This window comes from Falco punctatus (assembly GCF_963210335.1).
Source record: "Falco punctatus genome assembly, chromosome: 8".
Lineage (NCBI taxonomy): Eukaryota > Metazoa > Chordata > Aves > Falconiformes > Falconidae > Falco > Falco punctatus.
In genome coordinates this window covers 43,943,099-43,970,668 of record NC_137588.1, presented here as the reverse complement: position 1 = coordinate 43,970,668, position 27,570 = coordinate 43,943,099, and the positions used below count along the sequence as shown (strand labels likewise).

At 38.9% G+C, this 27,570-nt stretch overlaps 1 protein-coding gene across 15 annotated transcripts in view; it reads left to right on the top strand.

The window, feature by feature from the left end:
- Nucleotides 1–27,570, top strand: part of ANKHD1 (ankyrin repeat and KH domain containing 1) — a 117,157-nt gene that overhangs the window by 71,224 nt on the left and 18,363 nt on the right. For 14 of the 15 annotated variants that reach the window (XM_080400739.1, XM_080400749.1, XM_080400736.1 and 11 more), the window contains 14 exons: nt 6,202–6,945; nt 14,122–14,267; nt 14,411–14,522; nt 15,370–15,515; nt 17,026–17,168; nt 17,950–18,163; nt 19,389–19,564; nt 20,243–20,405; nt 21,572–21,667; nt 21,965–22,081; nt 23,160–23,334; nt 23,724–24,177; nt 24,627–24,704; nt 26,832–26,978. In XM_080400739.1, coding sequence (XP_080256865.1) covers nt 6,202–6,945; nt 14,122–14,267; nt 14,411–14,522; nt 15,370–15,515; nt 17,026–17,168; nt 17,950–18,163; nt 19,389–19,564; nt 20,243–20,405; nt 21,572–21,667; nt 21,965–22,081; nt 23,160–23,334; nt 23,724–24,177; nt 24,627–24,704; nt 26,832–26,978 — 2,911 coding nt within the window. The remainder of the gene's footprint in view (nt 1–6,201; nt 6,946–14,121; nt 14,268–14,410; nt 14,523–15,369; nt 15,516–17,025; nt 17,169–17,949; nt 18,164–19,388; nt 19,565–20,242; nt 20,406–21,571; nt 21,668–21,964; nt 22,082–23,159; nt 23,335–23,723; nt 24,178–24,626; nt 24,705–26,831; nt 26,979–27,570) is intronic. The other variant, XM_080400738.1, reaches the window with a different exon arrangement.

Genomic DNA, 27,570 nt, shown 5'->3' with positions numbered 1-27,570 from the left:
CCCTTGAAGTTGAGTAGGAGTTTTGGAATCTGTAAGCTTTTTAAGTTAGACCTTCAGTATGCAATATTCCCTGTATCCTCACGCTAAATCTAACAGTAATGGCTTGGAGAAAGGAAATAAAATGAAACTCTATGTAACTTGAATAGCTACAAATTCATGAAATACATTTTAATGCAGTATCTGTCTTCTGTGCCTCATACTGAGTTATATACTGACAGAGATCTCATAAATGTATGATTTAATTGAAATAGGGTCCAGGTTAACAGAACTAGAAAGATTATATTGTCCTCACTGGGGTGAAGGCATTAAGAAGGCAAGATGACATTCTTGCTTTTCCATTCTGATTCCTTTCAGACTTCTCTAGTGTACAGTCCAGCTGTCTACTCATTGTTTCACGTGCCTCAGCATCTTCTGATTAACTCTTGCCATTTTCTCCATATTTTCTGCCTGGGTCAGCAGCTGACCTGGCTGTCCAGGAGCTTTCTAACTTCATTAATGCTTTCTTAGTAGACTTAAAGACTTGTTATTCTTTTATGCGAATCTTTAGTAGTGCAGGCAGATGAGCTAAAAACAAGACACATGTAGGTCCCCAAGAGCACAAGATTATAGAAATCTTTTCATGGTAGTTCATGAAATTCTGCTCCTTTGAAGCTTCAGCCACCTTGCCACTGACTAATTTAATTACATCTTAGCAATTTTCCATTTAGATACTGTCAAGCCACCAGAGGAAACTTTGGAAGAAGACTGAGATTGGAAAGTAACTCAAATTTTTGAATGTCAGAAAATTGAGTTAAGTTTGGCTTGGTTTCAACCATGTAACCATTGCCTTTTGGTCAATATTACACCTATTCCCTGCAAGTTTTCCATATAAACAGTTGCAGGATTGATAAAGATTGGCAAAAATACTGCATGGTTCACAGCATGAACCATGTAGTGAAAATGCAAACTCCTCTGATCATACAGCCCTCCACAGATTGTCCTGTCCTTTATAAAGAAGAATTAAATATGCATTAAAAACTATGCAGCAGATTCATTTACTTGGGAAAGGTAGAGTATTTTTTTTGTTGCCTAATTAGCAAGATTATATACTATTGTACTTTGTGTGTATTCGGATTGACTGATTGTTGCCCCAGGTTCTTAGAGCTGAATTTCTTACTCATATGTAGTAGTTAAATACAGAACTTTGGTGAAAATTCAATGTTGAGCTCATCTTATTCCAGTTGATGAGGCTGGTGAATTTTAATTGCAGACTGCAAATCTAACTCTCAACTTTGAGTGAAATCAGAGTTTTAAAAAAAACTAAACTGCAAAAACAGTGAAGAAGCAATTCTGTTAAAAAAAAAACAACACAGAGGTTGTAGTATGGATTTGTTTCCTGATATCTGTCTTTTGTGAAGTGAGGAACAGACTGAATCTGTGGTTTTGGTTGGTTGGTTTGTGTTTGGTTTTTGCTTTTGGGGTGGTTGGTTTTGGGGTGGTTTTTGGTTTGTTTGCTTTTTGTGTTTTTAGTTGGTTGGTTTAAGTTCTAAGTAATATTATGTATCAGGATGACGTGGTGATTCATACAGATTTATATACTAGGCATCAGTTCCAGCAGAGAAGATATATTTGAATGTACAAATGTGTATCTTACAATTGACCTTTTTCTTACTATCATTTTTTAACGCTGGAAAAATCTTTGGAATTTAACTGTTTGGATTTGGATCAATTTTTTTTTAATCTCTTTTTTTTAAAAAAAAAAAAATTAACAACTCCAGAGATGGAGGAGCTGTCAGCAAGTCCCAGAATTTAATCTAATAAAAAGTGAAGTATAATACAACAAATTCAGATGGTGGCCAAGGTGAAAACCACTAACCTGAAATGCAAGTTGTGTTGCCAGAAACTTTCTGATGAGTATGATGGATTGTAAAAAAACAACACAACCCAACAAAATTCTTGGGTTTTTCTAGTTTTTTGAAAAGGCCTTAAAAATAAAGCAGTACTTTTTCTTAAACCTCTGTTGCTTGCTCTAAAATACAACAAATGTCTGTCCTTGCTAATTGATCAGTTAGTGCTTTTAGGGTAAGATCTGAACTAGGCTTTGTTTAAGTAAGAAACTTACTTGTGTACTTCATGTTTCTTGAATGCTTCCTTAGAGTATATATCTCAGTCAGACTTGCAGGGGACAGTGCAAATACTTGCCTGTGCTACCACTGTACAGTATGAGACCGTGATTTGAGTGTTAGCAAATGTAGGTAGTACATCTAATAACAATGTCATTGGAGTCAATAAGCTAGTTTTAGCTAGGTTTATTTTGGACCAGTAGCATCTCATCTGTGCTACTCCATTCATTGCAAAAGGGCATATAAATTACTTCTTTCCTGGGAGAAGGTGACATCCTATGGGTTAGAAGCCAGGGCTAGAAGAGCAAGTTCCTCGAGAATGAATCATAAGCACTTGGGATGAGATATGGTGTTGGACTTGTTCATAAACAGCAGCCCTATAAAGAGTGAATATGTTTTAAGCAAATTCAAATTAGAAGAGTTTAATTGCTTAGGAGAGCCATCTGAGGATTATGAATATGAAGGTTATTTTTTCAAACTTTTGTTCACAGTGTCTAGGACCTTTAAATGTTACTTGCAGCCGGAAGTCATTAAAAACTGGTAGTGCAGTCCTCCCTGCATAATATTGGGTGGTCAAGAGACCAGTAATGGTGCTTGTGGGAGGCTTATCTGGGTGAATGGACTATTCTAACTCAGGTACTTAAGAGATTATCTGCAGTGCATGGGAGAAGTACAGGAGTTTTCTCTAGGAAACATCTACCTCTCATTTCTTGGAGAAAATAATAAGACAGAGAAATGGATGGGAAGCTCTGTTTGTGCAAACCAGGTCTTGCCCCAGGTCATGTGTGCTGGTCAAAAAAACTGGCTGAAGATGCATGTTCTGCAGGAATGGTGGTGAAGTCTGAGTTGGTCAAGTTACGAACTGGGACCAGAACCTGTGGGAATACGGAAATAAAAATAAAAAAGCAATTGATGCTACTGTTCACAAAATAAATTGGGAAACAGTAATTTTCTTACTCTGGCTTTCCTGGAGTGCCCATAACCACTCTGGGTTTTCTGCCAACCGAACAATTAATTGTCCTGCAGTCATGATTACCTGAAGGCAGGTGGTGTTTGTGTAGCAACATCTGGATTTTATTGATCCTCAAGTCTTCATTTCATACTAAACAAGTCCTCTAAAAGTGGTGAAAACAGTTGCTTTAGAAGCTAGATTGACTACTTAATATTGCTAGCTCTAATTTTGTAGTAGGTTAGTTGTGTACAAGATTGCTCCACGAAAAAGATAAATGAACAATGACAAAAAGTTAAAGTAATTATTATCTGACCTGATTGGATTTTTAAGTCTTACTGCACTCACGTATTTCAAATGTGAAAGTATGAAGTAGTATCTTGTTCAGAATTATTTACTAAACTGGGCACAGTGTTTTTCAGAGTATTATAAGAGAGATTTGGATAAAACAGGAAATCGTTACTTTAAAATACTTCCAATGTTATAATATTATATTACAATGCTTATGTATTCAAAGCTACCAACAATGTCTTCTCCACCTCTGGTCTGAAGTGGCTCTTCAGGTGTGCATGTCAGGTTTAGCAATCTTTCTTCCTATTGCTCATCCTCCTCCAGTATCCCCAAGAAGACAGGTTGCAACTATTTTCTGGCATGGAAAGGGTGGTCTGGAACCTGGAAAACGGCCCAGCTAACTAATTAGAAGCTGATTAAATTAAATCTCTGCACCTCTTCTGAAACTTGAGAGCCCAGCGCTTCACTTCTTGGTTTCCTAATGTCTGTCTTCAGAAACTGTCCCAACTTTCTGTGGTCATTTCTGGTCTGACCCGCTGTCTGGGGAGCACTGCTTGCTGTGAGACCGGCCTTGGCTCCTCTGCTGAGTCCCAGCCTTCATACGAGGCTGCACTTCTGCTCTTTACTTGTGCTTGTAGAAGTTTTCCTATGACAGGCTTGTTTTCTCCCCAGGTGGGACTTACTGAGAGGGATAATATTGGTACTTTATTGTGTGGGGACTCTTTGAACTGCAGGCTTTCTTGCCTACAGAGTGATGGAAGCTGTCCGGAGCTGCCAGGTCGTGGGAATACTTTGCATTAGGATGGAAATGGTAGATACAGTAACCTTAGGAACGACATTAAACAGAGCAGTGCGAAGGGTTCCCATCTTAGCCGCGTCTTAAAGGCAGGGTTAATTTGCAGTTAGATTTCTATAACATTTCTGCTGCTTCAGCAGCAGAGCAGTTTAGTTTCAAAAGACAGCAACTAACTTTTATTAGTTTCTAACAAAGATATAGACAAGCATTTCAGACATTTTTAGTGAGTGAAAATAGAATTTTCAAGAGTGGTCTGCAAAACTTAAGGCACATTTTTTTAAAATTTAAAGGGTAACTATATAAACTTTTAAGTACACTACAAAGCCAAATAGCCAGTGGCTTATAGCAGGCTTGATCTAAATATCCACCAGTCAGCACAAAGCAAGTTATTGCTAAATTTTAGTGAAATTCTTTATTGTCTTCTGAAAAATTGTCTTGGGACTCACAGTTCAGAGACTAAATAATAGTAATTATTGGAATAGGTATTCAGCTGGAACTACTGACAAGGCAGTTGTGTAAAGTACCAAGTTGGAAAAGAGCTTACTGAAGGGTGTCGACAGTATTTGTGGGATGATGGCATATTTCCTGGGGTTAAGATTGTTGGGTTTTCCCTTTAAATTTGGAATATGGTTTGCTTTAACTCCAGAGAGCCTGGTGAAGGTATTCAGCACAGAGTTGGTTCAATTCTGTTTTAATATTCTTTCTTTTTATAAGGGAAAAATCTCTTTAAAGAAAAAATTCTCAAATTTGTTTGCTTTTTCAGTTAGTTCCTCAAAAGAAGATTAATTTCAGAGTAAGGTGTATGTGACTCTGGTTTTGACAGCAATGCAAAATGAAGTAATTTTTGCATTAGTGTTTTGGTGAAGGAATGCCCAGAGAGAAATAAATCGGTGTTTGAGGAAACTTAATCCTTCCAGAGCTAGTGACTGATCTGGCACTTAATTCCTGCACTCAGATTTTCACTTAATTGTGTGATGTGTAGGTAACTTTATTAAGCCATGGCTCAAACTGTACATAATTTTAATTCCCCATTTAATGATTAGTTCTATGAGTCTGTTTTTTTTAAGTTACAGATATCACTGTTTGGGTATAGCAAATGAGTGTTAGTGCAGAAAATTATTTGATCAGGCTAAAACTTTACACATTTGTAGTTAAAGTTTCTTGCACGGACTCATAATTAAAATTTCAGCACTTAATCAATTCCTATGAGCAAGATCTGACTGGAGGCTTCACAGGTGTGGCATTCAGGAAAGTAACTTTGGCTTGCTTGAAGGCAGTAAGCTCTCAGAGAAGCACTGCTCTGGCTTGGTGTTCCTTGCTAGGTTTATGTTGAAGTTTTAAGTCTTAATAGTGACAGAATTGTTAATTTGTTACTGGAAAGAGGGAGGCAAGCAAGCTGTTAATTTTGTCTCAGAGCTTTTAAAAAGGTGCTAGATCTCCAAAGATTTTTTGTATACATTAAGTCTGTACTGACAGGGTTCTGTTTGTAACATGAAGGTGAAACGCTCTAGTGTTTGGTGCAATTACAGTTCAAAACAGTGATCTTACTATAGAGTTAGTCTTCTCTCAAATACAGATTACTCTTGGTTGTAACTGTGCTGTTGGAAGTTAGCCTCTGGAAAACAGTCTTAGTTTAATTGCTCTGCACATCAGAACAACTTTGGGAACTCAGTAAATTATTTAAATTGCCTTATTCTTCTTGCTGATTGCATTTCCTGGATGCATTGTCATGTGTCAGAAACTGTAAAAGTTCCTTATTCCTTAAGATTAAAATAGCTGTGTTCAAAGGGATATTAGGATCAATATTGAAAAATCTAGCTATATGCTTTGTCCTTTCTTGTCTTAACATGGAGTGTAGGGTTTACCTTTCTGTGGTTTGACAGATGTGCAGTGTTAGTTGTAAAGTTTTTTTTGGTTTGGTTTGGTTTTTTTTGGTTGGTGGTTTTGTTTTTGTTTGGTTGTTTTTGTTTTTGTTTGTTTGGTTTTTTTTTTTTGGTGGGTGAGAGGGGAGGTTTGGGGTGTCTTCAGCATGGCATTTTTTCAAACATTTTTCATGTGCTTAGGTGCATCCAAGCAGAAGTCAAGTTCCCTGCAGGTAGCAGATAAGGACCTACTGCCACCTTTTCACCCATACCAGCCTTTGGAATGCATAGTAGAAGAGACTGAAGGCAAGCTGAATGAACTTGGACAGAGAATTAGTGCTATTGAAAAAGCACAACTTAAATCATTGGAATTAATTCAAGGTGAACCTTTAAATAAAGATAAGATTGAAGAACTTAAAAAGAACAGAGAAGAACAAGTACAGAAGAAGAAGAAAATATTGAAGGAGCTGCAGAAGGTGGAAAGGCAGTTGCAGATGAAAACCCAACAGCAGTTTACCAAAGAATATTTGGAGACCAAAGGTCAGACAGACACAGCACTTACCCTGCAGCAGCAGTGCCCACTTACAGGGGTCTTCCCAGAAGTGGAAGCCAGTAAGGGTCTGCCAGAGGGTAACTTCTCAGGGTTCCCTCAAGCTGACACAATCTTGTCTAAAGATGATGAGCAACAACAGTCTCAACCACCTGCTGAACAAATAGAATTTGTCCCTACCCAGCCTTTGCCAGCACCGCAATGTAATTATTCTAGTAATTTAGGTTATAATGGGACAGAGTCTCTTGAACTTCAGAAAGCATTAGGGAATCAGCAGAATGTAGGACAGCAGCAGCAAATTGCTGGACAGGGGCTCTTAGTTCAAGAACCAGACGGATTAATGGTTGCCACTCCAGCACAGACGCTTACCGACACTCTTGATGACCTAATAGCAGGTGGGTTAAGAAATGTACCTATTATTGCATTAATTTGTGTGCTCCGTTTCCCTCTCTCTCCTTCCCTCCAAAAACATCTTGGGGTTTTCCAGTTTGGGAATACTTGCTTAAGAATAAAGTTCCTAATTAGTGCTATTAATCCTAACAGTGACTTCCAGTTCTAACATGAGACTTTTAAATATCTTTTTTCCAAAGTGCAAAACTTTGTTTTAGCCCCTTTGGCTTCATCTTTTTCTGTGCTGCTTTAAAAAGCCTTATCACAGGTTATTAGTAGTGCCCGTTAGGAGGCCTGAAACTGTGACAGTTTTTTATATCTTCTGTAGAATTTTCTATACAGGCTTATACCTCAGTGACTTTCTTCAATGTAGTAGCCATCTCTAGAAAAAGCCAAATTATTGTCACTTGTATGGACAAATATGTCTCTCTCCTTGCTGCTTGAGGTGTTGCTACAGTTTAAACACAACCTGGAATCCGTGCACAACCACTCAGTTCTGTAATGGCTTGTGTTTTCAGAATACCCTCTAAACCCTGGTTGTTACACAGGAATATCTGCTTGTTAGATATAACATGGCAAAAGATGTGTCCTTTGTTCTGGATGAAAAGCAAAAAGTCCAAACGTGTTTCCATTTGTTGATAACGGTGTGAAGAGGAATGGAGGTTCCCACAGATTGGGTTGTGTGAGTCTCCTGTGGAGAAAGAGGTATCATTTTGGTTGACTTAATTTCATGGATTTGACTAGGATTGATATTGCTGCTGGAGGTATGTAGGATGTAGCCAGTGTTGTCTGGTCTGTAGTTTTGGGGGGTGTGTGTGTGGTGTGGTGTTTGTTTCGTGTGTTGTGGTTTTTGGGTTTAGTTTTGTTTTTTAATTCAGTGTTTCTTCACTTTTATTTGCACATTGTGTCTGTCCCTCAGCCCTTATTTTCCTGTCTTCACTGCCCGCCCCCCCCCCCCCCCCCCCCCCCCCCCTTGGTAGGCACTGCTCTGTCCTCTTATGTTCATTTCAAGGCTGTAGAAATGTGTGGTAAGACATTTTGCCAGGCATTCCTGTGGGCTTCTAGAATCGTAATTGCATCAATCTCATACAAGTTGAGGCTACCTGCAACTTTGCAGCCTCCCTGGAAACCACAGTTGATGAAAGTGTGTTGTGTGGTACCAGCTCCCTTCAGCTCTACAGTGGAATTCAAAGAAAGCCTCTTGTATTGTCTTAGTTCCCCCTTTTCTGACATAGTGTGCCTCCCCCCAACTGTATGGTGCTCTTCAGAGTATTCGGCCAACACTAAAACAGAAATGCAATTGGAATATTCTTGATTTTTATTACTTGAGATTTGGTATTGGAATGTGTGAGGAGGAAAATTTGAATGGTTAATGCAAAACATAATCAACAAGGGCTTAATCTTGGGAGTAGTTCCTGTTGCTGACAGTTCAGCGTATCTAACACAAGACCATGTAGTAATATACCCTTTCATGGTTAGCAGTAGTGTATTACTTCCAATACTCAGTGCACCCAAGATGAATAACTGCTGCATCAGCTGAATGCAAGAACTGTGCTGTTCGAAAAAAGATTGCCACTAACCGGAAAAGCTTTATCTTAAAAATAATTTTTAAAAAATCTTGAATAGACATTGCTTCATCTTCAGAAATTGTTTAGTTTTTGCTAAGAAATTAGATTTACTAACTGCCAAAATTTAAACAAATAACATGTTCTTTTACAACTGTTGGAAACTGTATTTACAGAAATGCAACTTGAGGAAACTTCAGCTGTTCTATTCCAGAGGCCTCTACAAAAATGTGTTGATGTTGCTTTATTGAAATATATTTTCTTCTGAAATTCACAAGTTTTACTTCCCTCCCCCCAAAAAAGTTGTTTGAAGAGAATTAGGTATTTTGCTCACTTCTTAAATCCAGACTGTGTAAAAGAGTGATCCCTGTTTAAATTATTATCCTACTGTATCTCAAATTTATGTACATTTAAAAACAAACTGTAAATCTACCTATTCATACTCCAAACTCTTTGATCCATATATAAAACACACTTAGCCTTTTTCCACAAACTTGCCCAACAGCCCTCAATTTTGTAAAGAAGTTTTGAGCAATAGAAACTGTTACGAGAACTGATTTTTACATGCATGCTACAGATGCCAGATAAAATTAAGGGGCTTGTGCCTGGTGTGTGGGAAGTCTGTCTCCTAGAGAAGGTGTCTTGCACTTGGGTGTGCTGAAGTGTGCCCTTGGTGTGCAGTAATGGTGGTGAGTGACTCTTAGTTTAGAAGAGCTATGAACATTTTTATTGCTGCTGAGTATTCCAGTTTGTATCAGATCTGCTTCAGAAGAAAAGAAATGCTAAATCAGCTTTTTGGCCTCTGCACTGAAACACCTTTTACTGCTGCTCTTACCAGTGGCGATACAAGAGGCAGGTTTTCCAAAGCCTCAGCTGAGACTAGTTGTAAGGGAGAAGCTGCGTTTCTACAAAGCCTCAAATCTTTATTTTGCTGACTGATTGTGACAACACACATAAATGGAGTATTTATCTTGCCAGTCTGCTGACATAATTTCTCAGCTGCTAGGTGTTGAGGTGGTTGATGTCAAGGTGCAAAGTGCTAGAAGTTTCACTGGCAGTCAGTCACTGGTAGATGTGTATCCAAGTCCCCTCTTTCATAAAGCTATGCAGAAGTAACAGAGTAACCTTTGGAAAGTCAGGTAGAATCTAAAAATGAAGGAGCTCTTTCCGCTCCAGAACATTTCAGTTGTAGCGGAGTTTTATATGTGTTGAAGCAAAAATCTTGCAACTGATCCTATCTGTGAAGGTGTGACTAGTAAGTCAAAACTGGGTTTACAGAAGAGATACAGACGTTGTGCAGTTTAGGGTGGGAAAGCAATGAATTATTTTGGATCACATCTTCCAATAGGAGAGGATGTTTTGAATCTAATTTTCGTTACTTAGTACACATTTGTGTGTACTTGAAGCATCTTGTCTTCCATAGTTGGAGTTTCATTTCAGTTCACATTATGCATTTACCATATTAGATTTCTTAATTGGCAGTATCTGAATTGAAGCTTTTTTGTGTTTTAAGGTATTCAAGATGAGGAACTTTCTTTTCTTTGGTGCTAGGTTTTGTCTGTAGTTGGAGTATTTTTATTCCTATTTGTTCTAATCAGTCAGTATTTTTAGTCAGGAGGTGGCATCTCTGTGTGCTTCTGTCTGATTCTCCTGCAAGCTCCCATTCCAGGCATGTTTTGAGAAACATGTTATTTGGTCCAGAAATTATGGTTGTGGTCAGTTATACAGAATTGCGGTCTTTTAAGATCATGATTTGGAAGATGACATCTGAGTTACTATATTTAGGATTGTTGTTTGGAGTAAAACTGATTACTAGGATAATCTGGTGTGAGAAATGGTGACTCATAAAATGAGTTAGCAATGTGCAAAAGCCTCAGTGCAGTAACATGCTACTGAGAAGTTGTGGGGACAGGCTGAAAGACTTATTGGTCATGAAAAAGGGTTGCTTTCTTTGTCCTGAAAATCCCGGTTCCTTTGAGGAAAGGGAAACTGAAATCCCAAGTCCAGTGTCTGTGAATGTCCATGCTCATGGAATGACAGCAGTTAGGTAGAGGCAGTTTCAGACTACAGCTGCAGTCTCATCCAGAGCTGCTTGATTGAGGTTCTGCCAGTGCCTCCAGAGTCTGTCTTAGATAAAATACCAAGTTCTTTCTTCCTTGTTTCACTTGTGGTCCTGTGATACTTTTTCATAACTTTTGAAAACAGTCATCAGTGTCTTTGGAGACCTGTCTTCAACTTCACACTGATTGAACAAAAGACCCTCTGGAAGGTTGCAAGCCCTTCTTAAAATGTGGGGAACCTGCATTTTGTCATGTGTAGAAAAATATTTATTTTTTTAATACAAATTCTTTGAAGTCTCTGGAGACATCCAAAACCTATGTCACAAAATGAGTATTTTATAAAGATTTGAGGTACACATTGTGACTTTTTTTTTGGGGGGTGGGGTTGGGGTGTTGTTTGTTTGGTTTTTATTTTATTTAAACCAGTGTCTGGCTATCAGTGTGTTTATCAGCACCCTTCCTGGTGAAAAGACAAAATGCCTGTTCAGTAGGAAGGAACATTTCCTGCATGTTGCAAAGTTTCCCCGTGTCTTCTCAGAGAATGAAAGCCATATGTTTTTCTAGTCTGTTAAAATCCTGCAATATGGCATAGAGATGCTGAAGGTGATAATCTCCCATGGTTGGTTTTATGCCCTCCAGCTAGTCTTTTGCTTTGGAGTCTCGGGCAGCGCCAGCGCTGCTCTCCACTGCTAAGTTACATTGCCGCAGTTGTTCCTGCGTTAATGCCAATTATTGAGATGAAAGTCTGGAGTGGGTATGGTGGTATTGCTCCATGGGGAAACTGCACATTAGCTACTGGCACTGTGAGTATGACCTTCTAACTACAAGTGATTGGCAAGACATCCTTGACTTCCCTGGGGCCCATGTTAGACTGATAAAGCCATCCCAGAGGTTATGGCTGGGCTCCTGGTAGCAGGAGGCAGAGGCAGAGAGGTGGCTGTCCCATTGTGTCCCATCGGTGAGATGACCTTGTCTCCCTGCATGGGGTTCAGAGGAGCAGTAGCTGTCCCACCATCTGTGATCAAGGTGGTAATCCGGAAATGGACTTGGGGAAATACAAGTTAACTCTGTTTTCATACAAATGTATGTGAAGGGATGTTGTAACCATTGTTGCAAGGTCAACTTTGCATTAAAAAACTGTATGTTTTTGTGTAACTTGGGCTGAGCTAAATCAGCCCCGTGAAACTGGAGGTAGAAGTTCTCAGACATGTTTTGCTCCACAAGGCTTGAATTATGTTGATGCTCCATTGGGCCAGCTTGCCAGCCACACTAAGGAAATAGATAATTACACTTCAGAAAATCCTGCAGTTTTGTCAACTCAGTAGAGGGGATGATTAATCAGTGTGCGTTGTAGGTCTGTTTGTTAGATTATATTTTAAACAAGAGTTTGGGGTATCAGTACAGGGGTTATCTACATTTCTATTGCCTTTGGTCTTCTCATGTTTGACGTCATTGTTACTGTGCACGTGAAGCGCTTAGCACACATTCATGTGTTTCAAACACATGATGAAAATGTAAAGTATGCAAGAAATACTTGGGCATTTTCAGTCATGGTTGTGAAATACAGAGAATTTCTGGAACCATTGACAGCAACACTAAATATATTACTTTAAGGACCCTTAAACTGGGTCAGGTGGAGCCCCTCTGCATACCCCTGCTTTGTATGCACAGCCCAGGCACATGTTTTTAGATACATTTATTGTTGCAAGATCTGAAAGCATTTGGCCAGTGTCCTTCATGAGGAAGGACCAGTTTGATTTATTATAAGTCCTTAAAAGGGTGATTTGGTGTCTTGTGTTTTGGAAGGTATAATCTTTAGAAATCCAAGTAGTATTTTGCACGTCAGTGCATTGAGCAAAACAACTGTATTGCATTAATGCTTATCTGCTGCTAAAAGTGGTAATCTATAGTAAGGAGATGAAGTGGGAGCTTTTCTATTGGAAAATTTTAATACAAACCTGGTTTGCTTCACATTACAACCTTCTCGAGCAAAAGTCAACTCTCAGTTCAGATACAGTACTTTGTTGCTTAAATGTGGTAGCCAAATGTTAATGCTGGTTTTTGCTTATGAGCAAGGAGAATGCTTTACTTAAAAACTACAGCTGAAAACTTGTTACCTCCCAAAATTTCAGTGACAACCCCCCACCGTGTTTCCAGAACCCAGCTGAAGTGACCCACCTAAACTTTCTCTAATCTTCTGTCTTCTTTGTTGTGGTATGCAGTCCTGTAGGCTGAATTAGTGGTGTTACTGGTCATGGTGAGGATTTTACAAAGACTTTTTAGTCTGCACCATTTTCCTTTGAGTAGTTGCTGGTGTGCAATGTGTCAGTGGAATAGGGAAGGTTGAGCTGGGGAAGGTTTGCAAAAATTTAAGTTGTACGCAGGTTTGAGTTCATCCTTCATCTTCCTGTATTGCTTGAAACACTTGGACTAAAACAAAATGATGCTGCTTACCTGCAGTTGTTAGTGTTTTCCATCAGTTGCTTGTTGCAGGAATACTACAAGGTATTGTGTATTTTGAAATAATTAAAATGCTAATCAGGTATGCCATGTAATGAGACTGCAAGGTATAGAAATTTGGCAATCCAGCAGGGACAGTACTTGTCAAATCCAGCTGCTATATTAGCATGGCTTACTATGGTTAAAGTGCCCTCGTAGCTAGTGCATAGGTTTGTTAGACCTTCCTGCCAGGTAATCCCAGCTGAGCCTTAGACACATTCCGGCTCCCCTCAGACTCTCATTTGGTTACAAAGGCAGGCAGAGGTCTTGGCCCTGCAGTACGTATGTGCAAGGATATGTCTGCTTGTTCTGGTAAAGGTTCATTTAAAACTAGTTGAATAAAATTGGAGTCTCTTCCCCCCCTCCCCCTCCCCCCCCAATATAAAAGTTTCATTCCTTGTGACCCCAAGCTGTGTTAGATCTTCAGGATGAAATCTTTTACAGATTGGGTCAATCAGGATAAATTTTAGGGAGCACAGACAGTTTTCAGCTTTCTTATTTTTGTTGACTGCTCCCTCTTGTCTGCTTTTCTTCTACCCTTATTTACTGGGTTGTTGCAACTCTGAGACACGTTTAATGGTGTAAGTTACTGTCAGTCATCTTGCTTTGAAAACCTGCTATAGGGACTAGGTATGCACTAACCTTTACATGAAAAACATGGGAATTCCAGGATGAGACTGTATTTCTGCACATTAGGTATGTGCTTTAGTGATGAATCATTTGTCTGCTTAAAGTGAGCATATGATTGAATTTTAACAGTGAAGTTACAATTTGAAAAGGATAACAAATAACCTTCATAATTCATACTCGCAATGCATACAGACTAATTCATAAAAATATTTTCTAACTTAACACAGTTCAGAGACGATGCTTACACTGTTCAACTGCCAGAAGGCTTCTTTGTGCAAGACACCAACCTGTCCGGGTTTGGGAACACTTGTTTCCCCCCATTACTGTTTTGTTATTAGACTGTTGCAGTTAAAAACAGGACTGAATATTTTTCATATAGAATGTGGCATTCCTGAGAGTGGATCGATAACTTGGTATTACTTTTCAGCTGTGAATAGCAGAGTGCCCAGTGGCTCCACCAGCTCCTCGCACGCTACTGAATCCCCTACGTCTGAGCCTTGTTCACAGGCATCATGCAATGTGCCCTCGCAGTCAGTGCTCCCTATGTATCCTTCAGTTGACATCGATGCACATGTGAGTAATTGCAATTGGTTTTGAGTGGATTTGCTTTCTGATAAGTTCTGAAAGGAAAAAAAAATCTAGTATAGTATTAAAAAGTTATCTTAAAGTATTTTTATTTTCTGAATATCTGCTTCTTTTTCTTCCCAACTGTGAAGACTGAAAGTAATCATGACACTGCTCTGACCCTTGCCTGTGCGGGAGGTCACGAAGAACTTGTATCTGTACTGATAGCACGTGGTGCCAATATTGAACACAGAGATAAGAAAGGTAAGCTAAAACAGTATAACAGTTTGACCATGAACTACAATTTGAAACAGTAAATTTCAAATTGGGGTTTGGGATTCTTTGCTCCAGAGAATTACCACAGCATGCAAAAATGTAGAATTGCATTCCTGTGCTTCATGTAGAAATATTGGCTATATATAGCCAGGGACATTACCTGCCTTTCTATGTGTATTTTTGAAAGGAGCTGCGTCTGAGTGGTATCTTAAGCAGATACGTGAGATGTGAAATGCTTTTGTCTTTATGATCCACCTTCTACAAAAGACCTTAGATACTAGGTAGAGCAGCTAATGGGGGTAAATAGCAAATCTTGGCTGACAAAGCTAACGGGGAGTAGTTGTCAGGTTGTGTATCCTATTGTCACCAATAACTGAGTTCAGCAAAATCTCAAATCTTGTAGAGCTGAGAGAAAAAAAACAACCCACATTGCCACTGTCCTTGGAGCTCACATTGACTACTGGAAATAAGCAGCAGGCACAGTGCAGATGTGTTCACTTGTTGGAGTTTTATTAAACAGGAATTAAGTGGAAAGCTGCAACTTCTCTAAAGAGATGAGTTGTTCAGAACTTAATCCAAACTGATGAGTGCAAGTACTGTTTAGATTTCCTTTGAAGAGTCTTTGGCTATATTTGGCTGGAATAAGATGTGTCAGGGTCAGAAGAGTAAGCTATAGGAAAGGGTCGGAGATTGTGGCCTATACCAGGAAGCTCCCAGTCTGGGGAAGATGTCTGCTCAATAGATGTCATTGTGAATTAACCATTTTGTGTATTTCTGCAGCTTTAAAACTTTCGAGATTCTCAAGGCTGCTTTTAACATGATCTCTTGTTACTAGGTTTTACACCTTTGATTCTGGCTGCAACTGCTGGACATGTTGGTGTAGTGGAAATTCTTCTAGACAAAGGTGGGGATATAGAAGCACAGTCTGAGCGTACAAAGGATACTCCGCTCTCATTGGCATGCTCTGGTGGACGCCAAGAGGTATAGACATACTTGTCCTCAGTGGGTTTGAATTTGCTTTGTAGGCAGTTTTTTGTACAGTGGCGGTGGTTTTTTGGAGGGTTTTTTTTTTCGATGGTATAATAGATCATCTTTTTTCTGGAAGTTTTTTTAACCTGTATAGGTGTAGCTGTTTCAGGTATTTCTTTTCTTGCAAGAGGAAAGGGGATTTATTCTTTTCTCCCTTGGGTATTCCAGTTTTGTTAGCTAATGTTTGTAAGTTGTGGTCATTCTTCTGTTGATGTATCCTTGCAAGATAAGTACTTTTGTGAGGGAGGTAGAGATGTTTAATGAATAACTGTATTTACTGCACACTTCCCTTATGCTTTCCCCTACTCTCAAAACTAAAACAGCTGGTGCAGGCACACAAGGACAGAAACTGGAATTTTGTTGCCAGTACATGGTTTTAGTGGTAATGTGCAGAGCTGATAAGTGCAGATGCGGGATACGTTATACTAGTCTTTTAAGGATGCTTCAGTTTTCTCTGAGCTGGGTTTGTGTGTGGGTTTTCGTGGTTTTTTTCTGTTTTGGGTTTTTTTGTTTTGTTTTTTTTTTTTCTTCTTGGTCCAAATAGGATTTGTTAAATCCTTCCTATGTTAGTCATGGGCATACTAGCTTAGAAGATGGCATGGAGATGGCAAAGGGCTCTGTGCCAGATATGGGAGTGGTAAATTTGGGAACTTCTAAAGCTTAAAACAATTGGCCAAAACTCAGAGTTTCCACTTTGACTTCTGAATTGCAGATCTTTAACTGTGAAAGTGCTGCTCACACATAAAAGGAGACATCAGTTTGGCCTGTGGTAGCATTGCTTATTGAACTACTTAAGTCTTTTGTTCTTCCTCTTTATATTTTTTTCCTTATGCCAGAATCTACCTCTTCTGTTTCTGGCTTAGCAGCTGGCAACCTTTTTTCTAGCTTATTTGAAAATCACCTAGCCTCTGTTAGTAATAAAATGAGGTCCACTAAGGTGCAGTACATCACCAGAAGTATTTCAGATTTCCCCCCTTTTGTCTTAAACAGCTTCTGATAGAGAAGTGCTTCCTGACACTTGTTCCATTACTATGTGTTTTATTGGAAAGATGGTCAGACTTGGCTCAGGTGTCATTTGAATTAAAGTTGTGGGAGTTTTTGAAAGAGAGGCTCAAACAGTGTGAGACATTATGGGAGTGGGATAGATCCCTTGTTTGCAGACTTCAAGAAGAGCTTCACTTTACGGCCTTGCATCTTTGATTAGGTAAAATAATCTTTCTGGAAGACAAGTGTTGCACTGCTGCAACCCACAGAGATTACCTGATGTATTCATAAGTTGCTAAGTCTGTACAGCACATACATAAAAGTAAAACAAAAGAGAGGCTTTCCTGTAGAATCTTACCTATTGACAATGGAATCTGGTAGCATACTTGGAAGGTTTGAAGATGTGATAACATCCTTTCACTTCCTGAGTAATCAGCAAAGCCACAGTATCTTTTAATGTGCATGCTTGTCTTTTCAGGTTGTTGATTTGCTGTTGGCCCGAGGAGCAAATAAAGAACATAGGAATGTGTCTGATTATACGCCATTAAGCCTTGCTGCGTCTGGTGGCTACGTTAATATCATCAAGATTCTTCTCAATGCGGGGGCAGAAATTAATTCAAGGTAATGTACTGTGTACACCAGATGAATGGCAGTATAGCACAGACACTCCGTTGTTGGCTATGTACTGAGGCATAGGCTGGAATCTTGAGTGCTTTCAGACCTCCTTGCAGCCATTCTACACTGATGTTATCCTTCATGTTATCTTAGTGCTTTTAAATTGCTTTTAACTGTCAAAAATTTCATCTGCCTTATACCTAAATCTTAAGGGATTATTACAGCTTGGAAACTTATTCTTTCCCTTTTCCACCATTCTGGGATCTAGAAGTCAAACTGTTTCCAGTAGAACCAGGTAAAGGAATGACCCAAAGCACTTGGGCCAGCTCTGTTTGCTTGAAGATGTCTTTTTCAGTAAGAGGAACAAATTTACACAGCTATGTCCCTTAAGCCTTCATTCATTTTAAGAAAAATTACATATATTCTATCACTTTGAGCAAGTTAGAAATGCAGCTGTGCTAGAAGCATGTGTTTTTATGAACTGATCAGATGCAGCCTTCATTTTTAGTATATGTAGTTTAAGGCTGATGTGTGCTTCAGCCATCTGAATGTCTAAAAGCTGAAATGTATTTTCCTTTATAAATTACAATTGTCTATTGCATGTAGTTACTTCAATGGTTTCTCCAAATCAGTTAAAAAATGCTAGTATTTTAGGTCAATGTCTATATTTGTGTATGTTATATGTTTCTTTCTGGCTTACAAAAACCATTTTGTTCCTCTTAGACACACTTATTTCCCAGAGCATTCCTCTGGTTCTGGGAACTGCAGTTTGTTTCTTTCCCTTTAGGACTGGTAGTAAGCTAGGTATTTCTCCTCTGATGCTGGCTGCTATGAATGGCCATGTACCAGCTGTGAAATTGTTGCTTGATATGGGCTCTGATATTAATGCCCAAATTGAGACCAACCGGAATACAGCCCTCACCCTGGCCTGTTTCCAAGGCCGAGCAGAGGTGGTCAGTCTACTTCTGGACAGGAAGGCCAATGTCGAGCACAGGGCGAAGGTAAGTGTGTGAATCACCTTTCCTTATGATTTATTTCTAACAGGTGATTTCTCTGAGTCATCAAGTTTCTTCAGATTTCCCTGTTACTTTGAGCTGTCTTGGCTCAGAGGATTTACTGCATCAGAGGACTTATTAAATGCTCTGAAATAAGTTTTTTTCTTTTTTTCTTTTTTCTTTTTTTTTTTTAAATAGAAACATTAATGATGATGAATTTTCTGCATTAGGGAAAAGCTGACTGGCCCTTCTGAGTTCATAATGAAACTTAGATTGACTTGTTCTGTAGTACTAAGAAACTTTTCAAGTTTAAGTTTGACACGATACTTGTTAACAGAACAGATGGTTATACATATTTTTACATATCAGTAAAGTCTAGGCAGGAGAGAATAGTGCTGCCTCTGGTGATTCTCATATAGAACAGAGGTCTTGTCTACAACAGAAGTAGTGCAATCAAACTTTGTAAAACTTTTACATTACTGTAGAACCTGTGGCTTCAGTACTGTGACTTTCTGTGCCTCTGAAACGCTCTACAGGTCCCATCCTTTGGTACTCTGGGACAACTTTGTGTTTCCTGCCATAAAGCAAGCTTTAAGCTTGTGTACACAGCCAGACTGATTTCCCCAGCACAAAGGAATTTTTGGTAACCCCTAAAGCTGCTGAAATAATGGCTGTGTCTGTCCTACCCCGCCTGCTTCTGGAATGACTGTGGCTGGAGAAAAGGGGATATGGATAAAAGCCAGCTCTCAAATGGTCAGTTTGGCATGTTAGCAGCTGGTATAAGTTTATTTAATAGTCTAGCCTGGCAACCAAGTTGGGCACAGATCAGTCTCAACGCTAAGGGAGGCTAGAGAAAAGCAACAAAGCTAGTTTCTGAGCATTTTCTTAGAAACACTTGTGTTTTCATTTGTTCTGTTTAGAACATTGATCTGTTCTAATCTGTGTTTTACAGAATCTCTGTTGTAAACTTTTGTTTTTGCTGTTGAGACAGGTTATCTGGTGGTACTTGGTCAATTGTATAAATCAAAGCCCGAGAGTATTCGTTCTTTTTGCATTTTTTTTGTTTTGTTTGGGTCTTTTTTGAGAGAGAAAATGCTTGAAGGTTAGGCTTCTAAACTAAGTATAAGCAGCTAAATAAAAAAATCTGATTTCCCAGTGTAGAAATCATTTGTGTCTTAGCCAAAGTATGTTGTACAAATTTCACACTGTGTAACTTATTCTCCTTGCACAGACTGGTCTCACACCTCTGATGGAAGCAGCTTCAGGAGGATATGCAGAGGTTGGAAGGGTTCTTCTTGATAAAGGAGCAGATGTTAATGCTCCGCCTGTGCCTTCCTCAAGAGATACAGCTTTAACAATTGCAGCAGATAAGGGTCACTACAAGTTCTGTGAGCTCCTGATTAATCGGTAAATTATTCCTTGTCATTAGCAGCACATTGGTTTTGTAGCTGTATTCCTCTGTGGCAAGAGTGCCCTTGTTTACATTGCCTCTTGCATCTGATAGTAAAGGGAATGGGAAGCTGCAGAAGTAGGATGTGGTATCTGTTCCCTACTCTCCACTGTTATCTTGGTGTATCCTGCTACTTCAGTGTTAATTAAATGAAGCAGGCAGCTGGGACCAGAGGTAGGCAAACACTGTCTGGCTTCACAGCTCTGTTGGCTGTGTATTAATCCACAATTCCCATATGAGCATTTCCCAACTGTCACTTGGGAAGCAAAGTCTGAAAGTAACTCTTGAGCTCTTCAAGCATAACCCTGTGCACTGCTGAAATCTGAAGGGGCTGCTTTGTCCTGGGGGGAGCCACCACATTAATGATGATTTAAAGGACCCATGGTTGCTATTTGCATTGCTGTGGTGCAGTAGGCTACATGAAGTGAGTGTTTGTTACTGTGAGGTGGTTTGAATAATTCCTGTGTTGCTACATTGCAACTTAAAACAGCAGATTTCAGGGACAGAATTTTTCTATCTAGTCACTGTAATTAAAGTTATATATAGAGTTGTACTCTGATCTTTCGTGGCCTTACTTCCTGACTTCCACCTTTATTCATACCTTGTTTCACTTGATTACACTTGTACTTTATTAGAGGAGCACATATTGATGTTCGTAACAAGAAAGGAAACACACCTCTGTGGTTGGCAGCTAATGGTGGTCACTATGATGTGGTTCAATTGCTTGTGCAAGCAGGAGCAGATGTGGATGCTGCAGATAATCGGAAAATTACACCTCTTATGTCAGCGTTTCGCAAGGTAGGAGACCAACAATGTTATGTTTCAATGCTAAATGTTTTCAAAACAAGAATTTCTCATTTGGTCTTAAATCAGAATGCTTGGTTTTGGAAAACTCATATATTTAACACAGCAAAATTACTATTTTGGTAAAATGCCTGCTTTAAAGTAATCATGATCTGTGTACTTCACACAGATCTAATTTTTGAAAGGTGAAAATCTTTGCTCCATAAACCGTGTTAACATTATTATTTCCAGTTATACACTGTCCAAAAACTTGCACTGTTTGATATTTTACTGTTTCGAGATTACCATTGTCCCCTCTAAACTTCTGCAGATCAACTGCTTGTTTCAGTCCTGCTTTTGAGATGAGCAAAATACCAGTCTGTAATAAGCTGTCCTGATTCCTTTGTGCTTCTCCTGTTCTGTTCCTCATTTGTTCTTGAGTGGGACACTTTGTGTAGTTGGCTCTTTTGTCACCACCTTTTCTTCTTGGCAGGAAGAACATTGTTTCTTCAGTTACGTTGTTGAACACAAGGAGCATAGCTATATAGCTGAGGAGTTTATTAACTGTAGCTGCCTGGCCTTTAACAAAATACCAACTTGAGTGTACAGCTTTCTTGACAAACAGCAATACTGAGCTCCACTGCTGTCCCTCCACTGCTTTCAAATAACTTCAGATGCAACAGTTGGGTACTTCTCTGTGGTTACACAGTATACCCCATCAGTGAGTGGATCCAGCAGCAAAGGAATGTGTTTGCCAGGATAATATTCAAGTGGCCCAGTTCCCTGATTAGATTTGCCTTGTAATTGAACAATCTAAGTTAGCTCTGTGTTGTGAGTAGCAAGAGTGGGCTGGGGTGACAGGTGGGGTCTAAAGAGGGTCATCTGGCCTGTTATTAAAAACATGAACAGCTGCCTCTGCCCTTGGGCCTGTTTTGGTCCATGTATTTTAAAATAAATTTACTTGTGCGAGAGCTTGTCTTTGCCACCGTGATGTAGAAGAGCAGATGTGCTGGCAACACTGAGCAAACAGTAATTACCTTTCTTCCCAAACAGCAGCTTACCAGGAATGTTCTTGCTTATTTTTAGTCTTTTGCACTGGACTAGGAGATATCAAACTTGTATTTTCATGATGAATGTTGACAATTGTATACAAGAGATCAGAATTTTCTTTCCTATTCTAGGGGCATGTGAAAGTAGTTCAGTTCCTGGTGAAAGAAGTTAACCAGTTTCCTTCAGATATTGAATGCATGCGATACATAGCGACAATAACTGACAAGGTGAGTTCAACTTCAGGAAAAGACCCTATTCATTATTTTCAGCAAATATATGCATGAGGAATCTTAAGTATGCAAAATCTGAATGTACATGTTCTCACGTGCATTTGATTCAGAGGTTTATGTATGTCTCCTTTTTAATACAGAATAAAAAAAAAGTAATCAGCATTCAGAGTCCTGTTCTGTTGAAGTAGTCTGTATGTCTACAAATACAGGGAAGCTAATCTCACGTTTGTAGAGCAAGCCTTACTTGTCAATTTTAATTTATTATGGAGGTAGTAAGACAAGTTTGCATTCCAGGACCTGTTGAAAAAGTGTCACCAGTGTGTGGAGACAATTGTGAAAGCTAAAGACCAGCAGGCAGCAGAAGCAAATAAGAATGCAACTATATTGCTGAAGGAGCTAGACCTGGAAAAAGTGAGTAGAGAGTTGCTGTTGTGTAGCATAGCTGTTTGAACTATATATTAATCTATAGGCTGTGTTTCCTGTTGATGCTTCTTGGGGCAGTAGTTCTTCATGCTGTGATTGTATGTGCTTTCTTTCCTCTAATACACAAAAAGTGAAGCATACACTGAGGGTGGCAAATTAGAACTGCCTTCTGCTTCAGCCACTCTGTTGTCCTTTTTAGTAAAGCTTGGACTTGTCAATAGTTAACTGTAGGTAGTAGCTCTCTTGCATTACTTCAGCAAGTTACATTCATTACAGGTGATGTGTGAGTAATGTTGGTCTTCAGTCTTGGTGGTGTGATACATGGTACATTATAAGTTGTGTAAGATGTGTTGTTCATAAGCATGTTCATAAGGACTTAAGCTGCCCGATGAGCTATATGGAGTTGAGCAGAGAGTGGAGAAAATCAACTTCTCCTTCACCAAGGGTACTGTGAAGTGTCCTGGAGTAACGCAGATGCTTCTTCAGCATTCTTTAGCAGGCTCTTTTAATGGAGGCTTTTACAGTTTTTGGCAAACAAGCTCCATATTATTAGTTCATTACATTTTCCAGATGGCTGACTTGTTAAACACCTATAACTTGCTGTGCAAAGCTACAGTATTGCATAGTTGACTTGGCTGATTCCATATATTAAAAAAAAGCGGTTAAAATTATAGCAGTTTTTTCTGTAAAATACTCTGGGAGATCTTTTTGAGATCTTTGTGAACATTGCTGCAAAAAATGTTAATGAAGTTATTCAATATTTTTTGGGAAAGGACTGAAGTGATCAGAGATTTGCTGGTTATCCAGTAAAATTATACTTTTTATAGTACCTCTGGTTTTGTTGTTATTTTGTTGTCATTCCTTAGAAGTTTTGGGACTAACTAGCCCTGTTGTTCCATAAGGTATTCCCAATTTCTGCATAACGATTCAGTATATGGCAAAATTCTAGTTCATTGTGCTCTCTCCTTTCTCCCTCCCCTCGGATTTCTAGGGAATATCTGAATTGTAAGTATATTTCAGTCTGTGTGAAAATGTTTTTAAATATGGATCCTTTTATCCTATACAGTCAAGAGAGGAGAGCAGAAAACAAGCTCTTGCAGCTAAAAGGGAGAAAAGAAAGGAAAAGAGAAAGAAGAAGAAAGAGGAACAAAAAAGAAAACAAGAAGAAGATGAAGAAAACAAGCCTAAAGAAACTCTGGAACTTCAAGAAGATGATGATGAAGAAGAAAATGATGATGAAGGTAAAGAAAAAGTGTTTCTGTGAATAATGTAGTTGTGGGGATGCCTTTCATTAATCATCTAGGTAAGGGAATCTGTTTAAAAGCTGGCTTCTCTGGTACTGTGACACTGTTGCTTCTGCCCTGATTCTTCCCTCTGCAGTCAGAGTTCCTGGCAAAACTCCTTTGTTCACTTTCTCTCTGCCCCTTTGTCTTTTGTTCACCACTCCCACCTCCACTCCACCCTATTTGTTCCTAAAAGTCTTTTGCTCTTGGAGGATTTACAGCTGAATGTGGTGCAAATAGTCTGACAGCTCAACAAGAAGCATAATTTCAGTTGTAGTGTCTTCAGTCAGAGCACTGATTTCTGTATATTGTGGGTTTTGACAATATATCAACGGCTTTTCTTTCAGTGGATCAAGAAGTTCCTATAGAGCCTCCTAGTGCAACTACTACGACTACAATTGGAATTTCTGCAACTTCAACTACTTTCACAAATGCCTTTGGGAAGAAGAGAGCTAATGTGGTGACTACCCCCAGCACAAATAGAAAAAATAAGAAAAATAAAACAAAAGAGACTCCTCAGAACATGCAGATAATTTTACCAGATCAGCATATATCTCTAGCACAGCAAAAAGCAGATAAAAATAAAATAAATGGAGAGCCAAGAGGTGGTGGTGCAAGTGGGAATAGTGATTCAGATAACTTGGATAGCACAGATTGCAATAGCGAAAGTAGCAGTGGAGGGAAAAGCCAAGAGTTGAACTTCACAATGGATACAAATTCGTCTGAGCGGCGCTATGCCTCATTACTTATCCCCTCTCAGGAAGAAAAAACGAGCAGCTCTGCTTCAAAAACACCAACAAGGTGAGACTGCCATATTGCTTCCCTGTTGTTTCACAGAGTTTTACCTATGCCAATGTAAATTTTGTAGCTTAAGCTATACACCAACTGGTACATTCCCAAAGTCTTGAGAAACTGAGTTTGCTTTATTTGTGTAGCTCTTAAATAACACTGTCAAAATTGTTGTATGCAACCTCTTTGAAATGGTGACGGTAAGATTATTTTTTTTTTACGTGGCTAGCTAGTTTTTAATACTACTTCAGCAAAGGAGCCAGTTACCTCTCTGTGCTATTTAAGCATCCATGTTGCATTGTCAACTTTATTAGAATAGATTTGAAAGTGAATATGCTGGGAATTGAAAAAGGAAATGCCAACTTTACTTATAATCAATTTACAGAAGTGGTTTCATTACCTTTTGATTGTTTTATGGTTTCATCATTAACTCATTTGAATTGCAATTTCTTTGTTTTAAGGAGGGAAGAAGTTGATGACTCTGAGCATTTCACCTGCCAGGTTGATGGCCAGTTTGATTTAACTTTGTCAAGCCAGAGGTGAGTGTCACAAGAACTTGGTGAATGTACAGGGACTATATGGATGGTTTGGAAGATAAAATATAATCATAAAAATGAGCCTTTTTATAACACCAGTTTCTAGATAGGTCATTGGTCTGAATCAAAAAGCTTAGATCCTGTCTGGATCTGTAGTAGTCTTTGATTATTTTTATGTATAAGCAGTGTGAGTCTGATCCTCCATAGTTTTCTTTTTTCTTTTCCTGCATTAAGGGAGGGGAGAGGGTATGGGGGTTGATCTACAGGACAACTGGCTGGCTGAGAACCCAGCTTCAGTAAGAACACAAACACTACAGGATCAAAAAGAGCAGCAGGTGTTAGGACTGTTGCCAGATTGATTGAGGCACTTGCCTGAGAGCACAAAGGGAGTTGGGGTTTTCTTTTTTTCTTTTCTTTTTTTTCCCCTAGTTTAAAATTAGGGGCAGAATGAGTGGATTTGTCAGCCTTTGTGTTTGGGGGCGTGTATGTTTTGGATTACCCTTAGGAATGTTAGAAACTGGATTTTGTCTACGTTCTGGTTTATGAACACGAACCTTTTGTCCAAGGTCTCCTAAAAAACCCTTGAAATCTTGTGCAGTTCACTACAGCACTTCTAACTCCTTGCTGGAAGTGGTGCTTCTGTTAAAGTACACCTAGGAAGCAAGGCAGTATGTAAATATCAAAATGGGGCTAGTGTATTTTATTAACTTCTGCAGGTGCTCTTTGGCTCTTGCACTAGGCAGACTTTGTCTGAAAATAATTTCTAAATTTGTTCTTCCTGAATTCCTCTTCTTTCTAGTCATAGACATGCCAATGCCAAGGCTACTGTAACTGAAATATAAACTCAGACTTCATAACAACACTTCTCTGAAAACATACCTAGAGATTTTCAAAGCAGAAAAAAGCTTTTAAAGTCTACCCAGGAATCACTGTTCCACAATGTACTTCATTCTTTTCTTTTGTATGCATTTTCTTGTTCTCTTTGGTTCAATCTTAACAGTTACCTGAGAACAAGTAAAGTTCTATGGAGAACTTTCAAATGCCTTGGGCAGATGTACCATCAGAGAGCTAGAAATTACTAAGGTAAAGAGAGAAGACACTGCTATTTTAAAAGGCATATTGTCTAAACATTGCTTTTTCATATAATCAGTATGCTTGGGTTACTTAAATGTGGATAGATCTCTGAAGTTTGTATATAGTATAAACAAACAATTTGCCTGCAAGAAGACACAGTGAATGTAAAATATGGTAAAGAATGAAGAATAAAATGGATAAATAAAAATTTGCATATAGTAAAGAGGAGGAGTGATGCTTAGCAGGATAGCTGAAGCATGAGGTCCTTTGTAAATTTTCCAGCTATGCCTTGCTAGTATAACATAAGGCTAGTTTTTCAATAACTTTTGAATGTTGCTGAGTATGTTTCAGTGTTGCTGATAAACTTGTGGGCTCCCAGTGCTGCTTTTTTTCACCTCCACATAGGTCAGTTAGCCTAACAAGAGATTGCCTGTTCTCTTTAATTTTTTTTCTCTCTCACCCAAACTTTGTGATGTTTGTACCACTAGAACTGCTGCAGCTGTATTAGTACCGGTAATGATATTTGGGCACCTGCTTCCAAATTGATGTCACTGGGACTTCAATACATAAATGTGTTCAAATATCTGTGCCTCAGTTAACCATGCATAAAATGGGGAGTGAGGTGTAGAAGCACTTTCCAGGAAATCTGTAACAATAAGACCTGAAAAAGACATTTTCAAGTACTTAGTAATAAAAAGACATTGTTGCTAAAAAGTACCATTTATTAAAAAGCTATTTGAAAAGGAGGACATAGTATAGACACATTATCAAGATGTGCCTAAGTGGCTGTGTGCCACCTGTTATAAACTATTTTTTTCTGATGTCCTTAGTGCTTCTGGCATTACTTCACTCAGTTTAGCACTCCACTTCTTGGAGGAAGGATATAGGCTGTGGATTAGAAGGTAAAAAAATTACCTATGAAGTCACCCAACAGTTGCTCCAGTGGAAAATAAGAATGAAAACAGTTCATTGCTAGTAGTTTTAAGCTGCAGAAACGTACACTGTAATGCTGTCGTTTTCTTCTGTAAATTATAATCGGCACATTTCTGTTCCCAGACTTGACAGTGAAGGTCATTCAAATTCTTTGTCAACTACTTATAAGCCCGTTTCCCTGCCTCTGACCTCTCCAAATGTAAAGCTGAATCTGACTAGTCCAAAAAGAGGCCAGAAGAGAGAAGAAGGCTGGAAAGAAGTGGTTAGAAGGTAAAGACTTCAATTCTGTGTTTAAAAACTCTGTGAGCTCTTCAGCTTGTAAATTATTCTCAAGGATTAGAATGTCCAACAAGCTTAATTACTTAGTTGTATGATTAATTTATAAAAAAATCTATCCCCCTTCCTTACTCTTATAGTGCTGTGAAAAAAAATTGCATCCTAATTTTAGCACCTCCTCGCTAACTTAAGATCAATATGGCATGAACATGTTATTTGACTTAACCTTTGTGTTGTCAAATTTTACCTGTGACTTCAGTGGAGTAAAGGATGTGGGGATAAGATAAAAGGGGGAGGGAGCAGATGGCAGTGAAAAGCCCCAGCATCCAATGATTGCTTGCATGTGAACTAAAGGCAGGATGGATGTTAGCAGAGGAGAGATGGATGATCTTCAAGGCTAAAACTCATAGTGCTTTGGGTGATGATCTTGGTTGCTGATTCCATGGAAAATGTTGTCGCCTTAAACTGAGTGCTAGAGATTCAATTAGATTTAAAGGTTTTCAGTGAAGCAGGCTTTTCCTTTGAAAATGTACTGGGTTTTATTATATGGCTCTTAACACACCAGTACTTCTGCTATAACCTTTAT